This window comes from Mixophyes fleayi, chromosome 2 (assembly GCF_038048845.1).
Source record: "Mixophyes fleayi isolate aMixFle1 chromosome 2, aMixFle1.hap1, whole genome shotgun sequence".
NCBI lineage: Eukaryota > Metazoa > Chordata > Amphibia > Anura > Limnodynastidae > Mixophyes > Mixophyes fleayi.
The window spans coordinates 204,263,844-204,280,852 of record NC_134403.1 but is presented as its reverse complement, the minus strand read 5'-3'; the positions used below and the strand labels follow the sequence as shown (position 1 = coordinate 204,280,852).

General features: G+C 41.9%; 1 protein-coding gene across 2 annotated transcripts in view; it reads left to right on the top strand.

Annotated features, from left to right (window-relative positions):
- Window positions 1-17,009, top strand: part of MYOM3 (myomesin 3) — a 103,692-nt gene that overhangs the window by 31,907 nt on the left and 54,776 nt on the right. For both annotated transcript variants that reach the window (XM_075195389.1, XM_075195388.1), the window contains exons 6-7: window positions 7,285-7,380; window positions 16,145-16,233. In XM_075195389.1, the coding sequence (XP_075051490.1) occupies window positions 7,285-7,380; window positions 16,145-16,233 (185 nt within the window). The remainder of the gene's footprint in view (window positions 1-7,284; window positions 7,381-16,144; window positions 16,234-17,009) is intronic.

Below are 17,009 nucleotides of genomic sequence, written 5' to 3'. Positions count from 1 at the left end.
GATGGTCCTGGCACTTGCTGGCTGTTCTTGGTCAGCCTGAAGCCTTCTTCACAACTATTGAACCTCTCTCCTTGAAGTTCTTGATGATCCAATAAATGGTTTATTTAGGTTCCTATTGTCACGGGCACTAGGAGTTTCTACCCAGGATTCACCAGGTGATTATGCTTACCAGAGGGGCGGAGTTTATCACAGCGATCCTCTGTGCAGTATGGTGAATGGTTGGAACAGTACAACAACTTAGGATAAGAAATGTCAATGGAGAGTCAGCGACTTGCAGCTATGCAGCAGGAGAGTCAGCGACTTGCAGCTATAATGCGGAGGTAGGTATAACAACTGATGTGCAGTGAAGACTCGTGTCAGTGCAGGAGGGTAGCGGGGAGAGTCAGTGGTCTGCGGATAGCAAGTTGTACCACTGCTGTGATGGGAAGAGTTGTCCAGGTGCAGGTAGGAGCGGGAGCGTCAGTGGTCTGCGGATAGCAAGTTGTACCACTGCGGTGATGGGAAGACTTGTCCAGGTGCAGGTAGGTAGCGGGAGCGTCAGTGGTCTGCGGATAGCAAGTTGTACCACTGCGGTAATGGGAAGACTTGTCCAGGTGCAGGTAGGTGGCGGAATAGCGGGTAGTCTGTAGCGGCAAGTATACCACTGATGAGCAAGGGAGACTTGTCCAAATGCAGGCAAGCAGCTGAATAGCGAATAGTCTGTGGCGGGTACGTTACCACTGATGAGCAGAGCAGGCTTGTCCAGGTGCAGGTATGCAGCGGAATGGCAAGCAGTCTATAGCGGGTACGTTTACCACAGAAGAGCAGATAAGGCTTGTCCAGGTGTAGGCATGCAGCAGAGTAGAGGTAGTCTGTAGCGGGCAAGTTTACCACGGATGAGCAGAGAGGACTTGTCCACAGCAAAACCGATCACACGAGCAGAACACAGGAAACACCTAGGAGTCTCGAGGGAATGAGAACCAAGAACAGGCAACGATACTAAGGACACAGGTGCCTTAAATAGTGAGTGGTGATTGATTCACCAATAGGATTAAAAGCAAGATTTTAAGTTCAAGAGTCCTGCACATGCGCAATCCAGTCAAGATGGCGGACGGCCGCGGCTTAGGACAGGCGCCGGCAGGAATGAGAGAGAGCCACGTACCAGACCAGAGGCACTAACCGTCCAGTGCGTGACACCTATCTTACTAGCAGCAATATTCTTGCCTGTGAAGCCATTTTTCTACAAAGAAATTATCACTGCATGTGTTTCCTTGCAGGTAACCATGGTTAACAGAGGAAGAACAATGATTTCAAGCACCACCCTCCCTTTAAAGCTTCCACTCTATTATTCTAACTCAATCAGCATGACAGAGTGATCTCCAGCCCTGTCTTCGTCAACAATCCCACCTGTGTTAATGGGAGAATCACTGACCTGATGTCAGTTGGTCCTTTTGTGGCAGAACTGAAATGTAGCGGAAATGTTATTTTTGGGATAAAGTTTATTGTCATAGCAAAGAGGGACTTTGAAATTAATTGCAATTCATCTGATCACTCTTCATGACATTCTGGAGTATATGCAAATTGCCATTATAAAAAATGAGGCAGCAGACTTTGTGAAAAATAATATTTGTGTCATTCTCAAAACTTTTGGCCATAACTGTACATTGTTACTTGACTCCAACTCAAGCAGAACAATAATAAACAAAACATTTTTATTTTATTGATGTCACTTATAACTAGAGATGTTCAGGCTCGGTTCCCCTAGAGCCAAAAACACCCTAACTTAGCAGTACTTTTGCGCGTCCTCGGAATTGTAAACAACGCAAGAAGTCATCGTTACGTCATCGGATCACATGAGTTTAGGATTCTATAAGTACCGCCCTCCGCGACGGTCCAGCTCCATTTCACAGAGGGACACAGAAAGGGTAGCACAGTTCTTGGCAGTCTCTAGTGCAGCGTCATAGGTAGAAAAGAAAAAGGAGGGCAAGCAGTGTTCTTCAAAGTCTCCAGTGACATTCTGGACAGCTCCAATACTAATTGTCATTTCTGAAATAGAAATAATAGGTATGGCAGGCTTGGTCTTCTAAATCTGCAGTCACATTATACTGTGTTATATAGGTAAAACACAAAGAGGAGAGCTCCATTGCTCCATTGTTAATTGCCATTGCTGAAATAGAAATAATAGGTCTGGCAGGCTTGGTCTTCTAAATTTGCATTCACATTGAACTGTGTTATATAGGTAAAACACAAAGAGGAGAGCTCCATTGCTCCATTGCTAATTGTCATTGCTAAAATAGAAATAATAGGGGTGGCAGTGTTGTTCTTAATCTGTAGTCACATTGTACTGTGTTATCAAAATGGATTCACAGCAGTACACAGAAGACCAGGAGCACCAAGCAGCTGCTGGCACCAGTCATGATGATAGTAATCCCTCTATGTCATCTGCTAAAGCCTATGGTAAAGTGCCTAGCATTTTTAAGTCAGGGAAACAAAAATGTAAAAAAACACCTTTTACCCTGGTCAAAAAAAAGACCTGTAATCCAGGCAAAGTTATCAGTAGGAAAAATAAAATTGCCAACAGGCAATTCTACACACAAAGTGGCAAGGAAAGAATGAGGCCTTCGTCTTTCTCTATGAGTACTAGTTCTGCAACTGTCACTCAGGCATATTCTTGTAAGGTCAATCATGACTAAGCAAGACCTTATCATTCGGACTCCAAAAAGTATTTGGACACCATACTTTTACATGTAATAGCTGAGCTGGAAAAAAAAGCAAGGCATTAAAGGAAAATGTATGTTCAGATTCAAAAATTACAGAAATCCCTGAGGAGAGTCTATCCACAAGTGATATGTGTAATCTTGACCTTTCTGATAGTGTACCCATAAAGAAGGCCCCTTTCAGCATTACTGCAGATGTGTGCATGAACATCCCAAGTATAGCTGGTGAAACACAAATTGAGGATGCCACTTTGGAATTGCAACAGGATGAGGGGGATATTTGTGTAGCTGATGAGGGCACCAATGAGGATGTTGATGAGGATGATGATGAGGATGATGTTGTTTGTGTCCTGCACCAGTGGAAGCAGTTCTTGCCAGTGATAAGAAGGCCATTATCATGCCTGGGCATAAGACCAAAAAATCCACCTCTTATGTGTGGAATTATTTTTACCAAAATACTGACAACAATTGTCTAGCCATTTGTAGCATTTGTAAAGCCACAGTCAATAGAGGTAGGGACCTTAACCATCTAGGAACCTCATCTATGTTACGCCATTTGAAGTGAGTTCATGGCAAGCTGTTGGGAAAATTGGAAACTTATGCTAAAAAAAATAACAACAAGCAGTCCTTCATCAGCTAGGTCCCTTCTTTCACCTAGATCCCGACACCCGCAATCTACACCAACACAGTCCTCATCAATATCCTCAGTAGCGATCGGAGTTAGACCTGCATCCGAGTTGCTAAGGCTAGATGACTCCTCCACTATCTTGGATTCCTCAGATGAATTCTTGAGCGTTAGTCCCACTGCTGCTGCTACTGCTTGCATGTAAACAAATATGTCACTAATGGAAATTGACTTTGCAAAATCGTCAAAATCAACTGGGAACATTAGATTTAGCACTACGGCATTTTAAGTACTGAGCTTTGTTCAAGTGCAGACATACTCATTTTATTGTATTGTTATTATATGCACAATTTTGCTCTTATAGTTCTGATAGATTTTGTAAGTGGAGCTAGTTATTATGGGGTCAGGATATATTTGTGTCTTAAGACATAAATTTTCAGGTATTTAACTTATGCTCTATGAGTCTCTGGTGGCATGAGGTAGAGAATTTTAGGTAATAGGTGCAGCTTGAGTAAAATCCTGGAGATGTGAGAAGATGTGATCCGAGAAGAAGGCCGAAGGATGTCATGTGTAAAGCGAAGGTTCTGTTAGGTGGCAAATCTGGAGGTTACGGAGGAAATATAACGAGATTGAGATTGCTGGGTGGTTTGCAGGGTAAGACTATGGGGTATATTTATTAAACTGCAAGTTTGAAGTGGAGATGTTGTAGCAACCAATCAAATTCTTGCTTTCATTTATGACAACTAGAATCTGATTGGTTGCTATAGGCAACAATTCCACTTTTTCAAACCCACAGTTTAGTAAATATACCCCCATGATCTAGAATTGTATCCTGTGCATGATATGGAGCCAGTGTAGATATCGACAGAGAAGAGTAGAACTGGGGAGAAAGATAAATGGAGTATCACTTGAACTACAGAATTCATAACAGACTTTAGTGAAACCAGTTTGTACGTTGATCAGTAGACCAAATAATATAGTGTGGCCATAGTCTATCCAGGATATGATTAGAGCATTGACCAATATCTAAGATGCATAATGTGAGAGAAAGGGACAAATGTGAAAGGTTTATTTAATCTGAAGATGGTAGCCAGTTGTTAGAGTTTGAATGTGAAAAGGGAAAGAGATTTCAGTATAACATTACCCTACAGAAATGGGCTTCGGGGACTGGTGAGACTGGAATTTTATCCACATGGATTGTTATATTAGGCAAAGGAACAGATTTAGGAGAAGGAAAAATTAAAAGGTAATTTCTCCATGTCCAGGCATATTTATCAAGGACCACAAAACTTGAAAAATACTTTTCAATCCTTATCACATTGATTGCGCCGATCGAAGCTACCGGGCATACGCACAGAGAACAGTAGTCAGTGAGACAGGACAAATAGCCGCAGGGCAAACTGCACTGAACGACTAGCTAAAATCATGTGAGAGGGAGGGATCACATGATCCCTCCACCCATGCGCTGTCCAGCTCTGCTCTTCGGAGCAGAGCTGACAGCTAGAAATTCCGTTAATAATCTGGCATACATTAACATAACAAGATTCCGAAAAAAAATATTTTTTTAGAAGTTGTTGAATTGCGTTAAGCAGCAGTCCCCATACTTTTTTATGGGGACTGCACAGAAAAACAAAATGACATGCAAAGCAGCAGATATCCACGATATCTGCTGCGATGCAACGTTCATAAATTTGAAGGATACTTAGATTAGCAGTGGATTCACGGTAAGGGTTATTTTGACCCATTGCATTGCTTCATAAATAGGCCCCTAAGGCAGCAATTGACATGAAAGGAAATCACAACAAGTGGTCAGGAACATAAGCCAGTAGAAATGAGAGATCAGCAGCTGATGGATTGTTAAAGGAGAAGGGACTAATAGTGAGGCAAAAATGCTAATGACCATTTAATAACTTATTTCTGACTAATATCACTAATGAAGTCCTTGCAATGGTAGTTTCCAGTTTAAAACAAGGAATGCAATTACTTTTCTGCCCATAATTTGCAAGAATAATATTTACATCAGAAAAAAAGTAGTGGGACTGGATGCTGGCTTCAGAGATGAAGGATCCAGAGTGTTTTTTAATGATAGGTTAAATGATAGCATAATTAAACAAAGATGGCATGGTGTTCCCAATTGTAAAGCGCTACGGAATTTGCTGGCGCTATATAAATAAATGTTGATAATGATGATGATGGATAGTGGAAAGACATAAGTTAAAAGCTGTTACTTGTGGGATGTTAAGGCTGAAGAAATGTGATGAGAAGGGATTAAACCAAGAGAACAAGAAGTACTGTGGTATTTGAGAGGAGAGAGGAGACTTGTTGGATTGTTAGGGGGCAAAATATGTGAGGGAGAAAGTCAGTGTGAGGAAGAGAGAGGATTTGGCAGACAATTGGTGTTGTATGTCAAAACCACATCTAATATTAGTAAGTGAAAAAGTCCTCTGGGATGATGTAGGAGGTAGAAGGTAGTGTGGAGAAGGGATTCAAATTGTTGAAAAGCTGTTTGGAATTGCAGGATTGTATGAATATAAGAGAGGAGAAGTGGGTATGTTTTTGAAAAAGCATCCATAAATTCTTGTAAGGCATGTTTATAGCACATGAAGTCCTAATTCTGATGATGATGATGATGATAACAATTAGAATTGTTCTATCTGCAATGTTGTTCAGCCACCCAGGAGACATTTTTCAATTCTTCTTGTGTATTTTTTGTGCTATGGATTCGTTAGTTCAACGTGGATGGACTTCAATAATAGGGGCAATTGTATTCAGAATAAAGGTGTTTGACCTTGTTGCTCCATGCTACAGAGTCACAAAGTTAGTAGAAATGAAGAGAAAAGCTTGAGAACGGCAGGGAGATGTTGCAGATCTGTGTTGTAAAGATTCCCACTTAAGTGTTTAGGTTGCAGTACAGGAGAAAATAATATGAGAGGAGAGTGTTAGAGGTAATAGGTTGTGATCAGAAAGAGACAAAGCAAAGTCGGAAAAGTCAGATAAAGAGCAGAGTATTGCTGCCATCTATTACCTTCACAATGAGACATAACTTGAATCTTCCTCAATAATATCCTGCAGTGAATATCCACATAAGTAAATGACACATACAATTAGTAATTAGTGTGTTGCAACCGTAAATTATTTCCTCATGTTTACATGACACTGAATACCTTTAAACTTAGAGTGTGTATTTTATTTGAATTAAATCTCCTGATTAATCCAGAATGTCATGATGAGTTGGAATTGGCTCATATAACAGTTAACAGAAAGAAAGATAAATGGCCTTTACTAACTGGGAATACCTGATTTTTGTTATGAGCAAGATCTGCATGATCAGAGTAAAACAAACTTTAAAGTGCACAGCTCTATGTAGAGGAGGGTAGACAGTATTGTTGTGCCTTCTATTGAATGCCAGAACAGATCTGTTTAATTAAAAATATATATCTCAGAACTTGCTTACTGCATGGAGCTAATTGGTGACATAGTTATGTGAAAGAATGTCCACACATCCTTACTCACTTATTTTTGATAAAGCAAATAGACAGCTCTATTAGCAACGTGGTATGTAGTAGATCATTTTAACTTTTATTTTGCATATTGAAAACCAACAATCTATTTCCATTTTTATCCTTGTTTTCTATCATTATATAACGGCTCATAAGAATTTCTTTTAGTCAGTAAAACAACCCCCCACTATTCCTCAACCAAGTAGTTTTAGAAAAAGTACTTTGATTTTTCGCTTACTTTAGTTCCACTTTAAAATTTCTTCTATATCGCCAACTCCCATTCCCCATTGGGTCTCTTGAGCGTAAGGATGGCCATAATCCCTAGGAAGCCAGTGCTTTGAACCTCATTATAAACAGAAGATAAAATATAGATATCATTGTCAGTATAATTTTTTGGGGGTGAATTTAGGTAATGTATGAATGAAGTATTTTTGGTAATCTGTTACCTTGCTTCTATTTACAGGTTTAAGAATGGACAGCCTATTGACCTCACATCATCGCCTCCTGGGAAATATCGAATCCTTAATGAATTTGGCATGCTTACTTTGGAGATCCGCAGGTAATGTCATCATTCATTTGTAGTAAGTTTCTTATGTGTCATAAGTAGGCAGTAAAACACATAAATATATGGGTCACTGCATACAGAGAAAATCCCTTATATACATTTACGTGTATACGAGCATGGTTTGCTGCATGCTAGACTATTGGAAAATATATGAGTTTTCCACCATAGTATAGGATTCTTACTTTATAGTTTATGTAAAGTTGTATTAATCTAACAACCAGTTTGCTCTCTATGGCACTGAATGATATTCCTTTCTTGTATAATTTCCCAGCGAACAGTGGTTAAAATCACTAGACAACTTTGAACATCACAAGTGTACAACCCTTTCATTAAATAGCAGTGCTACATTGTGCTGTAAAAGTTTGCACCAGGTATGAAACAATCCATGTAGACAGCATCACTGGAGGTGTATACAGGTACACAGAATCAGCCCTAGTGTCCAAACATGCTATAAAAGAAAAAACAAAAAATGCAGTACCACCTCCAAATATTTATTTTCCAATAAGGATATGTAATTATATTTGTATAATGTATGTAGCATTGTATATTAATTATGCTGTCCAAGTGTAGAGGGAAATCTTATGTTTGCCATTGTCATGGTTCCTATTCCGCTATACATTTTATCAAAGCAGTTCACATCTAATCTACGAAATATTTAGATCTCCACATGAGACAAGTTGCCTCCAGAGTCTTAGCAAATAAATATATTGCAAACGCTTGTTCTCAGATGATTATGTATATGTATATATAATTACTAGGGATGAGCTGTAAAAATCTTTGCTCTCTGCACTGTGAGACATATATAATAAAATCTTGTTATCTAATCTACAATCTGCACGAATATATGCATGTCGCAGGATCTTATAGACTTGTTAGTCAGCCTATCTGCAAGAACCCTATTTTTTGTTATCTGCAATTAGGTAAATAAGCAGCTAGAGCAGTGGAGGGCGAGTCTTCATCTATGGCCCACAGCTGGCTGCTTCCAACTGACTCATTCTCTGGAAAATTGAGTGGCTTCTAAGGGGCAAACAGGAAGGTCTGAGTGGTATGTGTGGAACATTGAATGGCTTGAAAGGGGCATGCAGGAAGGTCTGAGTAGTATGGTGGGGCAATGTGAGAAGGTCTGATTGGCATGTGAGGATGTGTGAGTGGCATGTTGGGGAGTTTCAGAGTACATGTGGGATCTGAGGGCACGTGAGAGCATTTTGTAAGGGCCTCAGGGCATGTGAGTAAGTGACATGTCTGAGAGTGGTATGTGGTGGAATTTTGGAACACGTGGACATATGGGTTAATTTGGGGATGGATTATCTGGAGATGCTGAAGTTGTTTTGGGGCTGTCTTTTTTTAATTCTTGAAATTAAGTGTAATGAGCTGCCCTTTGAAGGTTGCCCATCACTGAGCTACAGAGTCTGCAGAGTAGGATCTCGAGTAGAATCAAGTGGCACGGGGATTTAGCTACAGGCAAATAAATACATTATTATTTAGTACTAAGTAATAAAAACACATACATTTCTTTCTATTGTGTAATCTTGCCTGTATTTGTTTGAAAGTTGCCAGAGGAATTCTTTGTTATATACTGCCATCTTGAGGAAAATCCTTTATAAGCAGAATATCATTGTTTTACTAATACTATTTTTATTTTCATTCATGAGTAAAGCAGCAAATGTACTCTATCACAATGCTCAGTTAGGAAAAATGACAAATAGTTAACATGACAATCATTAACAAACTGGTACACATCATTTTAATTGTAATATTTGTTAAAACTGGGGGGAGGTCGATCTATAATACAAGTTGGCTTATAAAATAGGGCTAATAATAATATTAATATTTACAAATATATGTATAAATGTTTTTAAAGCTTTTCAGAATCAAAAATATTTTGAGATCAAGTTATGATCATGGTGGGAGACAGCTTTCTAAATTTCCTGTAATCCAGTTGAAGGATACCGATAATAGGCCGCATTTAGCTACTTTGGTATATTAAATTAGCTAATATTAGACAACAGCAGTTTGCAGTAAACTGTCCAGTAAATGGAAATACTATGTCAAACATTTCCAGTTCGTTCAAGGCATGGAAAGTTTTACATATATATTTGTGAATACTATTAGATGTTTTTTTGCTTTGTTTTTGTTTGTTTTTTAAATCATGCAAATTGTATTTTAAGTTTAACTTTTTCAAAACCATTAATGACTAGACCTGTGTTAATAGTTTTGTGAAATTTCATTAGCTGGGGTAAAATAGACAAAGAATATGAACAATATAGTATATATTTTTGTTAACAGTTTGGCTGATCAGGCCCTGATACTCAGGGTGTCACAATAAAAACCTTCCCTGAGCCTTCATTTCTAAAGCAAGCTGCAGCACCTATGAGAGGAGTGGTCTGACTCCCTAGAAAACAAATTAGGAATCTGTGAAACCTTGATGCACTTCGTTAGTGGATGTGTGGGAAGTTTGCTATTTTCTGACAGGAGCAATTTGTGTTTGAGGCTCCTGAAACTATCACTAAACAAAAAAAAAATGTTTTTGCAAAGTGCTTTCTAGTCTTTCTATAAGTATGTATGTAACTAAATTCAAAGAATTTCTTATTGAATCGTTATTTTTTCAATTTTAAATACAATATGGGCCATATTCAGAAAAGTTTTTATTTTTATGGTGATTTAAATATAACCAATTTGCTGTCAAATTTACAAATAAATCTACTTTGTGAATTTGATAAAAGTCAACAGTTTTAGATGTGCATTTTTATACAGCTTCATTTCTGATGTTAAAAACTGACATTAAAATGAAGTTAAAAACAAATAGAGAACTAGGAAACAGTTTGATGTGCTCCATTCCTCCATCCTGCCCACTTCACTAGTAAGTGGCCAGGATGCTGGAGCATGGCCTGCTCTTCAGGGAGTAGGCAAGTATAATAATGTATGGATGAGCTGTAAATTCAGCACAATTGTGCTAGCAGTATTATAGCTCCCACTTACATTAAGCATTATATACATTTATAAAGAGAGATATGCTGTTGTGGCGAACATAACAAAACGTGATTTGTGCAGGAGGCCCACAGTTTTGCAATTTCGTAAATTACCTTTAGTGTTTCATGATCTATTCTTACTAATCACCTCTATCCCTGTCTATTAAGAATTTAAATCCATTTTTACATTAAATGCATCAGTGGCCAACCCCGGATACAGGTCTAGAGTGCAGTGGGTAATATAGACATAGGTGAAATAACAAATAAAAATAAAATGTCTATAAAAAGGAATACTCTATTCCAATATATTTCTACCTTTAATTGAGCAAATAACAAATGTATCTTGGGATTTAGGTCCACACTTGAAGGGAATACCTCCAAAACACATATTGATGGACAACATTTTTGTTAGTGAATTGCTTGACTTGGCAAGTCCCTAAATGGCTTGGGCCTAGTGATGCCACACCACTCTCCTGGGTTCCCACTCTGATTGGGGCTTAACTGCACATGCACCTGACCTACGCATGCTCAGAAGATGCTACTAACCTTCTGAGACCAGAACTAGGACAATGGGAGGGTGACCAGGCATTGCTAGGCCCCCCCATAGTGGCCGCACCTGCTCAATGATGGTAGTTGTGCCACCGGGTTCCCTTACTGATCTATTTATCAATATATGATGTGACAAGATCAGGCATCCCAGTAAGAATACCGGGCCAGCCCGGTTTGTCAGTCAGTGGGCCAATTGGACAACATTGGCCCACTCAGTTATTAAATGCCGCCCGGTGGCCAGATCCAGTATTGTTGTAGTGTCCAGAGAGGGAGGTGGAGACAGCCCACAGGAAGCATGCTGGGGGACTCTGTGACATCACAACTTAGTTGGAGAGGTTAAGAATGTGAGGGTCTGGAGTCTATCTCAGATCTGAAGGTGGGGAAGACCAATTAGTCTCCATTGTCTTCCACAGGACTGGACCAGACATGATGGCAGGGAAACAGCAAGTGAGCTACTGCTGAGGTCATATTTTACCACTACTCCTGTTACCACACAGATTGCATCCACCACCAATGACAGTGGATCAGGACCCGGGGGGTTGGCCCAGGGAGGAGACAAGGATCGGGTAACTTTGCAGAGTGATAAAAAGAGGGGCCCGGGAGAGGAGAGAGGGTTGTTGTTGGAGATTCTTGGAACAGAAAGGACTTTTAACAGATATAGAGTAACCATATTCTATCAGGGCCAGAAAGAAAATGCTTGAAGCAGGAGCTTCTTCAGACAGATCGGGCAGTGTACCTCTAGGACTGATTATGTCACTACTCCATTGGGAGACACTCGCAGATTCTGGGAAATTAGTGAGACTACATTGGAAGGGAGACTAATCCCCAGTGTCCCACCAAGCTGACAGAGAGTTGGCCGAGCGGCTGGAATCAGCAAGCTACATAGACCCACCTTACAGATTAGAACCGCTAGCCAGGGGTGGGCTGGCCCGGGGGGCAGGGGGGCAGATGGCACCCGGGCCGGACAGAATAACAGTATTTTGGGCCGCCTGGTGGTCCAGTGGTAATGCGATGGAGACAGCCTTTGCGGTCTGTGCAGGGGCTGTCACATCGCAGAGTACTCACTGCAGCCGGATCATTCATTCACAGAATATTGTACTACAAAGTACAATATTCTGTGAATAGATGATGCCCCCGCAGTGAGTACTCTGCAATGTGACAGCCCCTGCACAGACCGCAAAGGCTGTCTCCATCGCATCTCAGTAGCAGGCAGCTTACAGCACAGGGTCATGTGACCTCCGTGGTCACATGGTAGGAAGTGTAGGCGGGGCTGCTGGAACTCTATGATCTGTGCAGAGCTGCAGCAGTTCTCTCTGTCCCAGGAGCCACTCGTGTACAAAAAGGTAAGAGGAAGGGGGAGTTAGTGTGTGTAGGGGGGGGCGATTGAAGCTGCTGGGTAAGGGATACATTTGTGACTAAAGGTTCTGGGACAGAGGGGGACATGTGTGACTAAAGGTGCTGGGACAGGTGCTGGGACAGAGGGTGACATGTGTGACTAAAGGTGCTGGGACAGAGGGATACATGTGTGACTAAAGGTGCTGGGACAGAGGGGAACATGTGTGACTAAAGGTGCTGGGACAGAGGGGGACATGTGTGACTAAAGGTGCTGGGACAGAGGGGGACATGTGTGACTAAAGGTGCTGGGACAGAGGGGGACATGTGTGACTAAAGGTGCTGGGACAGAGTTGACATATGTGACTAAAGGTGCTGGGACAGAGGGGGACATGTGTGACTAAAGGTGCTGGGACAGAGGGAGACATGTGTGACTAAAGGTGCTGGGACAGAGGGGACATGTGTGACTAAAGGTGCTGGGACAGAGGGGGACATGTGTGACTAAAGGTGCTTGGACAGAGGGATACATGTGTGACTAAAGGTGCTGGGACCAAGGGGGACATGTGTGACTAAAGGTGCTGGGACAGAGGGATACATGTGTGACTAAAGGTGCTGGGACAGAGGGGGACATGTGTGACTAAAGGTGCTGGGACAGAGGGATACATGTGTGACTAAAGGTGCTGGGACAGAGGGGGACATGTGTGACTAAAGGTGCTGGGACAGAGAGGGGACATGTGTGACTAAAGGTGCTGGGACAGAGGGATACATGTGTGACTAAAGGTGCTGGGACAGAGGGAGACATGTGTGACTAAAGGTGCTGGGACAGAGGGGACATGTGTGACTAAAGGTGCTGGGACAGAGGGGGACATGTGTGACTAAAGGTGCTGGGACAGAGGGATACATGTGTGACTAAAGGTGCTGGGACCAAGGGGGACATGTGTGACTAAAGGTGCTGGGACAGAGGGATACATGTGTGACTAAAGGTGCTGGGACAGAGGGGGACATGTGTGACTAAAGGTGCTGGGACAGAGGGATACATGTGTGACTAAAGGTGCTGGGACAGAGGGGGACATGTGTGACTAAAGGTGCTGGGACAGAGGGGCACATGTGTGACTAAAGGTGCTGGGACAGAGGGGGACATGTGTGACTAAAGGTGCTGGGACAGGTGCTGGGACAGAGGGATAAATGTGTGACTAAAGGTGCTGGGACAGAGGGGGACATGTGTGACAAAAGGTGCTGGGACAGAGGGAGACATGTGTGACTAAAGGTGCTGGGACAGAGAGGGGACATGTGTGACTAAAGGTGCTAGGACAGAGGGATACATGTGTGACTAAAGGTGCTGGGACAGAGGGGGACATGGGTGACTAAAGGTGCTGGGACAGAGGGGGACATGTGTGACTAAAGGTGCTGGGACAGAGGGATACATGTGTGACTAAAGGTGCTGGGACAGAGAGGGGACATGTGTGACTAAAGGTGCTGGGACAGAGGGGGACATATGTGACTAAAGGTGCTGGGACAGGTGCTGGGACAGAGGGATACATGTATGACTAAAGGTGCTGGGACAGAGGGGGGCATGTGTGACTAAAGGTGCTGGGACAGAGGGATACATGTGTGACTAAAGGTGCTGGGACAGAGGGGGACATGTGTGACTAAAGGTGCTGGGACAGAGAGGGGACATGTGTGACTAAAGGTGCTGGGACAGAGGGGGACATGTATGACTAAAGGTGCTTGGACAGAGGGTGACATGTGTGACTAAAGGTGCTGGGACAGAGGGGAACATGTGTGACTAAAGGTGCTGGGACAGAGAGGGGACATGTGTGACTAAAGGTGCTGGGACAGAGGGATACATCCGTGATTAAAGGTGCTGGGACAGAGAGGGGGACATGTGTGACTAAAGGTGCTGGGCAGAGGGGGACATGTGTGGCTAAAGCATGTGGGCAGATGGGGGGCCTAATTATAAAACTTGGGTGATATATTGATTTAATGCCAGGGATTGTTGAAGTTTTCTAAATTTCATGTACCCATTTTTTTTTATTTTTTTTTACCAAATAGGACCTCCAAGTATCCAGAGCCAAAGTAACCAGCAGCCACAAGTGGTGACAGTGACAAGAACAGGTAGGAGAGAGCAGGACAGTCTGCCAACTGTCGTGAATCTGGTGGGACAGTCCCGAATTTGGGTGACTGTTTAGCTTAGGACAGTTGGGAGGTATGTCCCACTTCACCGTGTACTGCTCGTGAAGGCAGAACTGTGTGCACCTAACAGTAGTGCACACAGTATTGCCTGTGTATTTTTTCTCTAAAATGATAACCATGCTACATCATAGGGGGTTACCCTGTCTAAAGTGCCCAGGCCCCCCAGAGCCTTAATCCAGCTCTGGGCCTGGGCATAAATATATATATATGGATTAAGCAACACAAATAGCCTCTTTGTATATAGATAAATATATATTGTACCAAAAACCACCCTTTAAAGATGGGCCGCTACTTATGGGCCAGTGCTGTGTGCTTGCCCTCCGGGCTAAAGTCTGCCAGCCCTCCCCTGCCGCTAGCCCACTTCGATTGTCATCTGTGGACTTTATTACCAAGACTTTGTGCCTGCTGCGAGGTAACCTGCTGGGGACTTTGTTGTGGAGTTTTTACATGCACTGGTGATTTTCTGACGCTGGTTATATTTGGTGGAGGAACACGTTTCTCCTTGGTAACACTGTTGTATTTTACTTAGTGTGTACTGTTTGTTAAATAAAAGGGTTATTATCTCTTTATCGCCTCCTTACCTGTGTGACCTGTAAACCTAGAGGGCTGTGTATCTAGAGAACTACGGTTCCAACCCCGGTGTCTCACATATGACAATAGTGCTGATTATCTAAATCACCTATCGCTATACTTTATCAATATGATCTCATTTAGGAAGCTGAGTGATACCTGCCTCAGCGATACTTGCTTAACTTAATGCTTTGCAGTCCAGTCTGAGGGGATATGCGTGTGTGCACCTGAATAGCTGGTTCATGCATGCACAGGGGAACAGTGGAACTAAAGGGCCAGACTTGGGCTTTTAGTACACATTGTGAACAGGGGAGTGGCCATGACATGATAGAGGTGTGGCTATGGAATGTAGGAGGTGGGCATGCCTAGCATTTCTGATGCCCTAGACTGCCCTTTACCTCCCAATAATCCTTAATTGTTGCATGCATCAAGTACACACAGCACCCTTTTACCACTGCTCAGCTATGCAGAGCAGCAATGATTGGAACATAACTTCCAACTTTTCGATACCCGCGGACAGGGCGACAGGGCAGAGCATTCCAATTGGGACTGTCCCACCTAAATCTGTATAGTTGGAACTTATGTTACAGTCAAGCTAAGTTCTACAAAGTAAAATAATATTGTTGATTTATTTCTATGAATTTCTTTCTAAATATAATACTTATATAGCTGTATAAACAAAAAAGGATACATTTCTTTTTCTGCCTGTTCTTGAGAATTTATCTGAGAGGGAGCCAGCTGGACTTGTAAACTTTATATTTACTAATAGTTATTCAAATAATATTGACAATAGGTATATGCTGCTATGTGTCATATAAGGCTCTATGTTACTATGTGCTACTAGCCGAGCCTAATTTCACAATAATGAAAGGAAATATATACACAAAGTGATCACAAAAAGCACTCACCCTACCCACTTTCCTTTAAATAATTATTCATGTCATAGTTAAACAACAGGGACGCAGACGAAAGAAAAAGCCTTATGTCATTTTAAAGGGCGATAATAAATTAATTTGTATTTATAAAGCAAAGTAACAACATGTAACATTAAATAGTAATGGGGGCGCAGTTTAATTGATTTTCCACACAGTGTCTGCAGTAGCAAACTTTCACCGGTAAGACATTTTCCTTTCTTTTATGAACAGATGCACCATGGAGGATTCTGCCGACTACAGTGTTGTGGCTACTAATGATTTTGGGCAAGCAACCTCTTTTGCCAATGTGCTTGTAAAGCGTAAGTAATTTGATGTGCCAGTAAGAAGAGTATTATCCTGCTGTAAGATAAAAGGAGTCATTTGCTGCTGAATTTAAATGCAGTTTAAAAAGTTTGAAAATATTAATGTGTAAACATACGAAGCTCATTTACTGTTAGACACATTTGTGTCCAAGCAGAGGCGTAAAATTTGTGCTGCAAATAAACAGGTAAATGTGTCATCTTTAAGCGTACAATGATGCAACAGCACTCATGTTTTAAAAATCTGCTTTAAATAATGTTTTCTTTTTTGTTTTGAAAAAAACAAACAAACATGTGACCGCCCCCCCCCCCCCCCTTCTTCCCGCTCAAAAAAGTGATCTAAGCACCAACACATATATCCTTTCTGGTCGCCCCCTGAAATATCTGCAGCCCAGGCTATTACAGACTAGGCTGGTAACACTGTAAGCAGAAATGGGACACACTCTCAGTCTGTTCAGCATTGGGCTACATTCTATAGGGGGGGGAAAGAGGGCCAAGCTCCCTAGGATAGCACTAGGGCTCTTCCAAACACCTGTGCCCGGTGGATGTTAAGGTAATAAACAATTAAATTGATTATTTATGTGGCACTGCTGGTCCCAGAAAGGCTAGGCAGTCTTAAACTGCTTGGGCATGCTGGTACTCGAAGAACTCATGGCTGCGAGAGCATGCTGGCACTTATAGAACTACAAGCACCAGATACTCTGGCATCCAGAGCTTGCTGGGACCTGTAGTTCTACATAAAACTACTGTTTTAATAAACACAGTGAAAAAATATT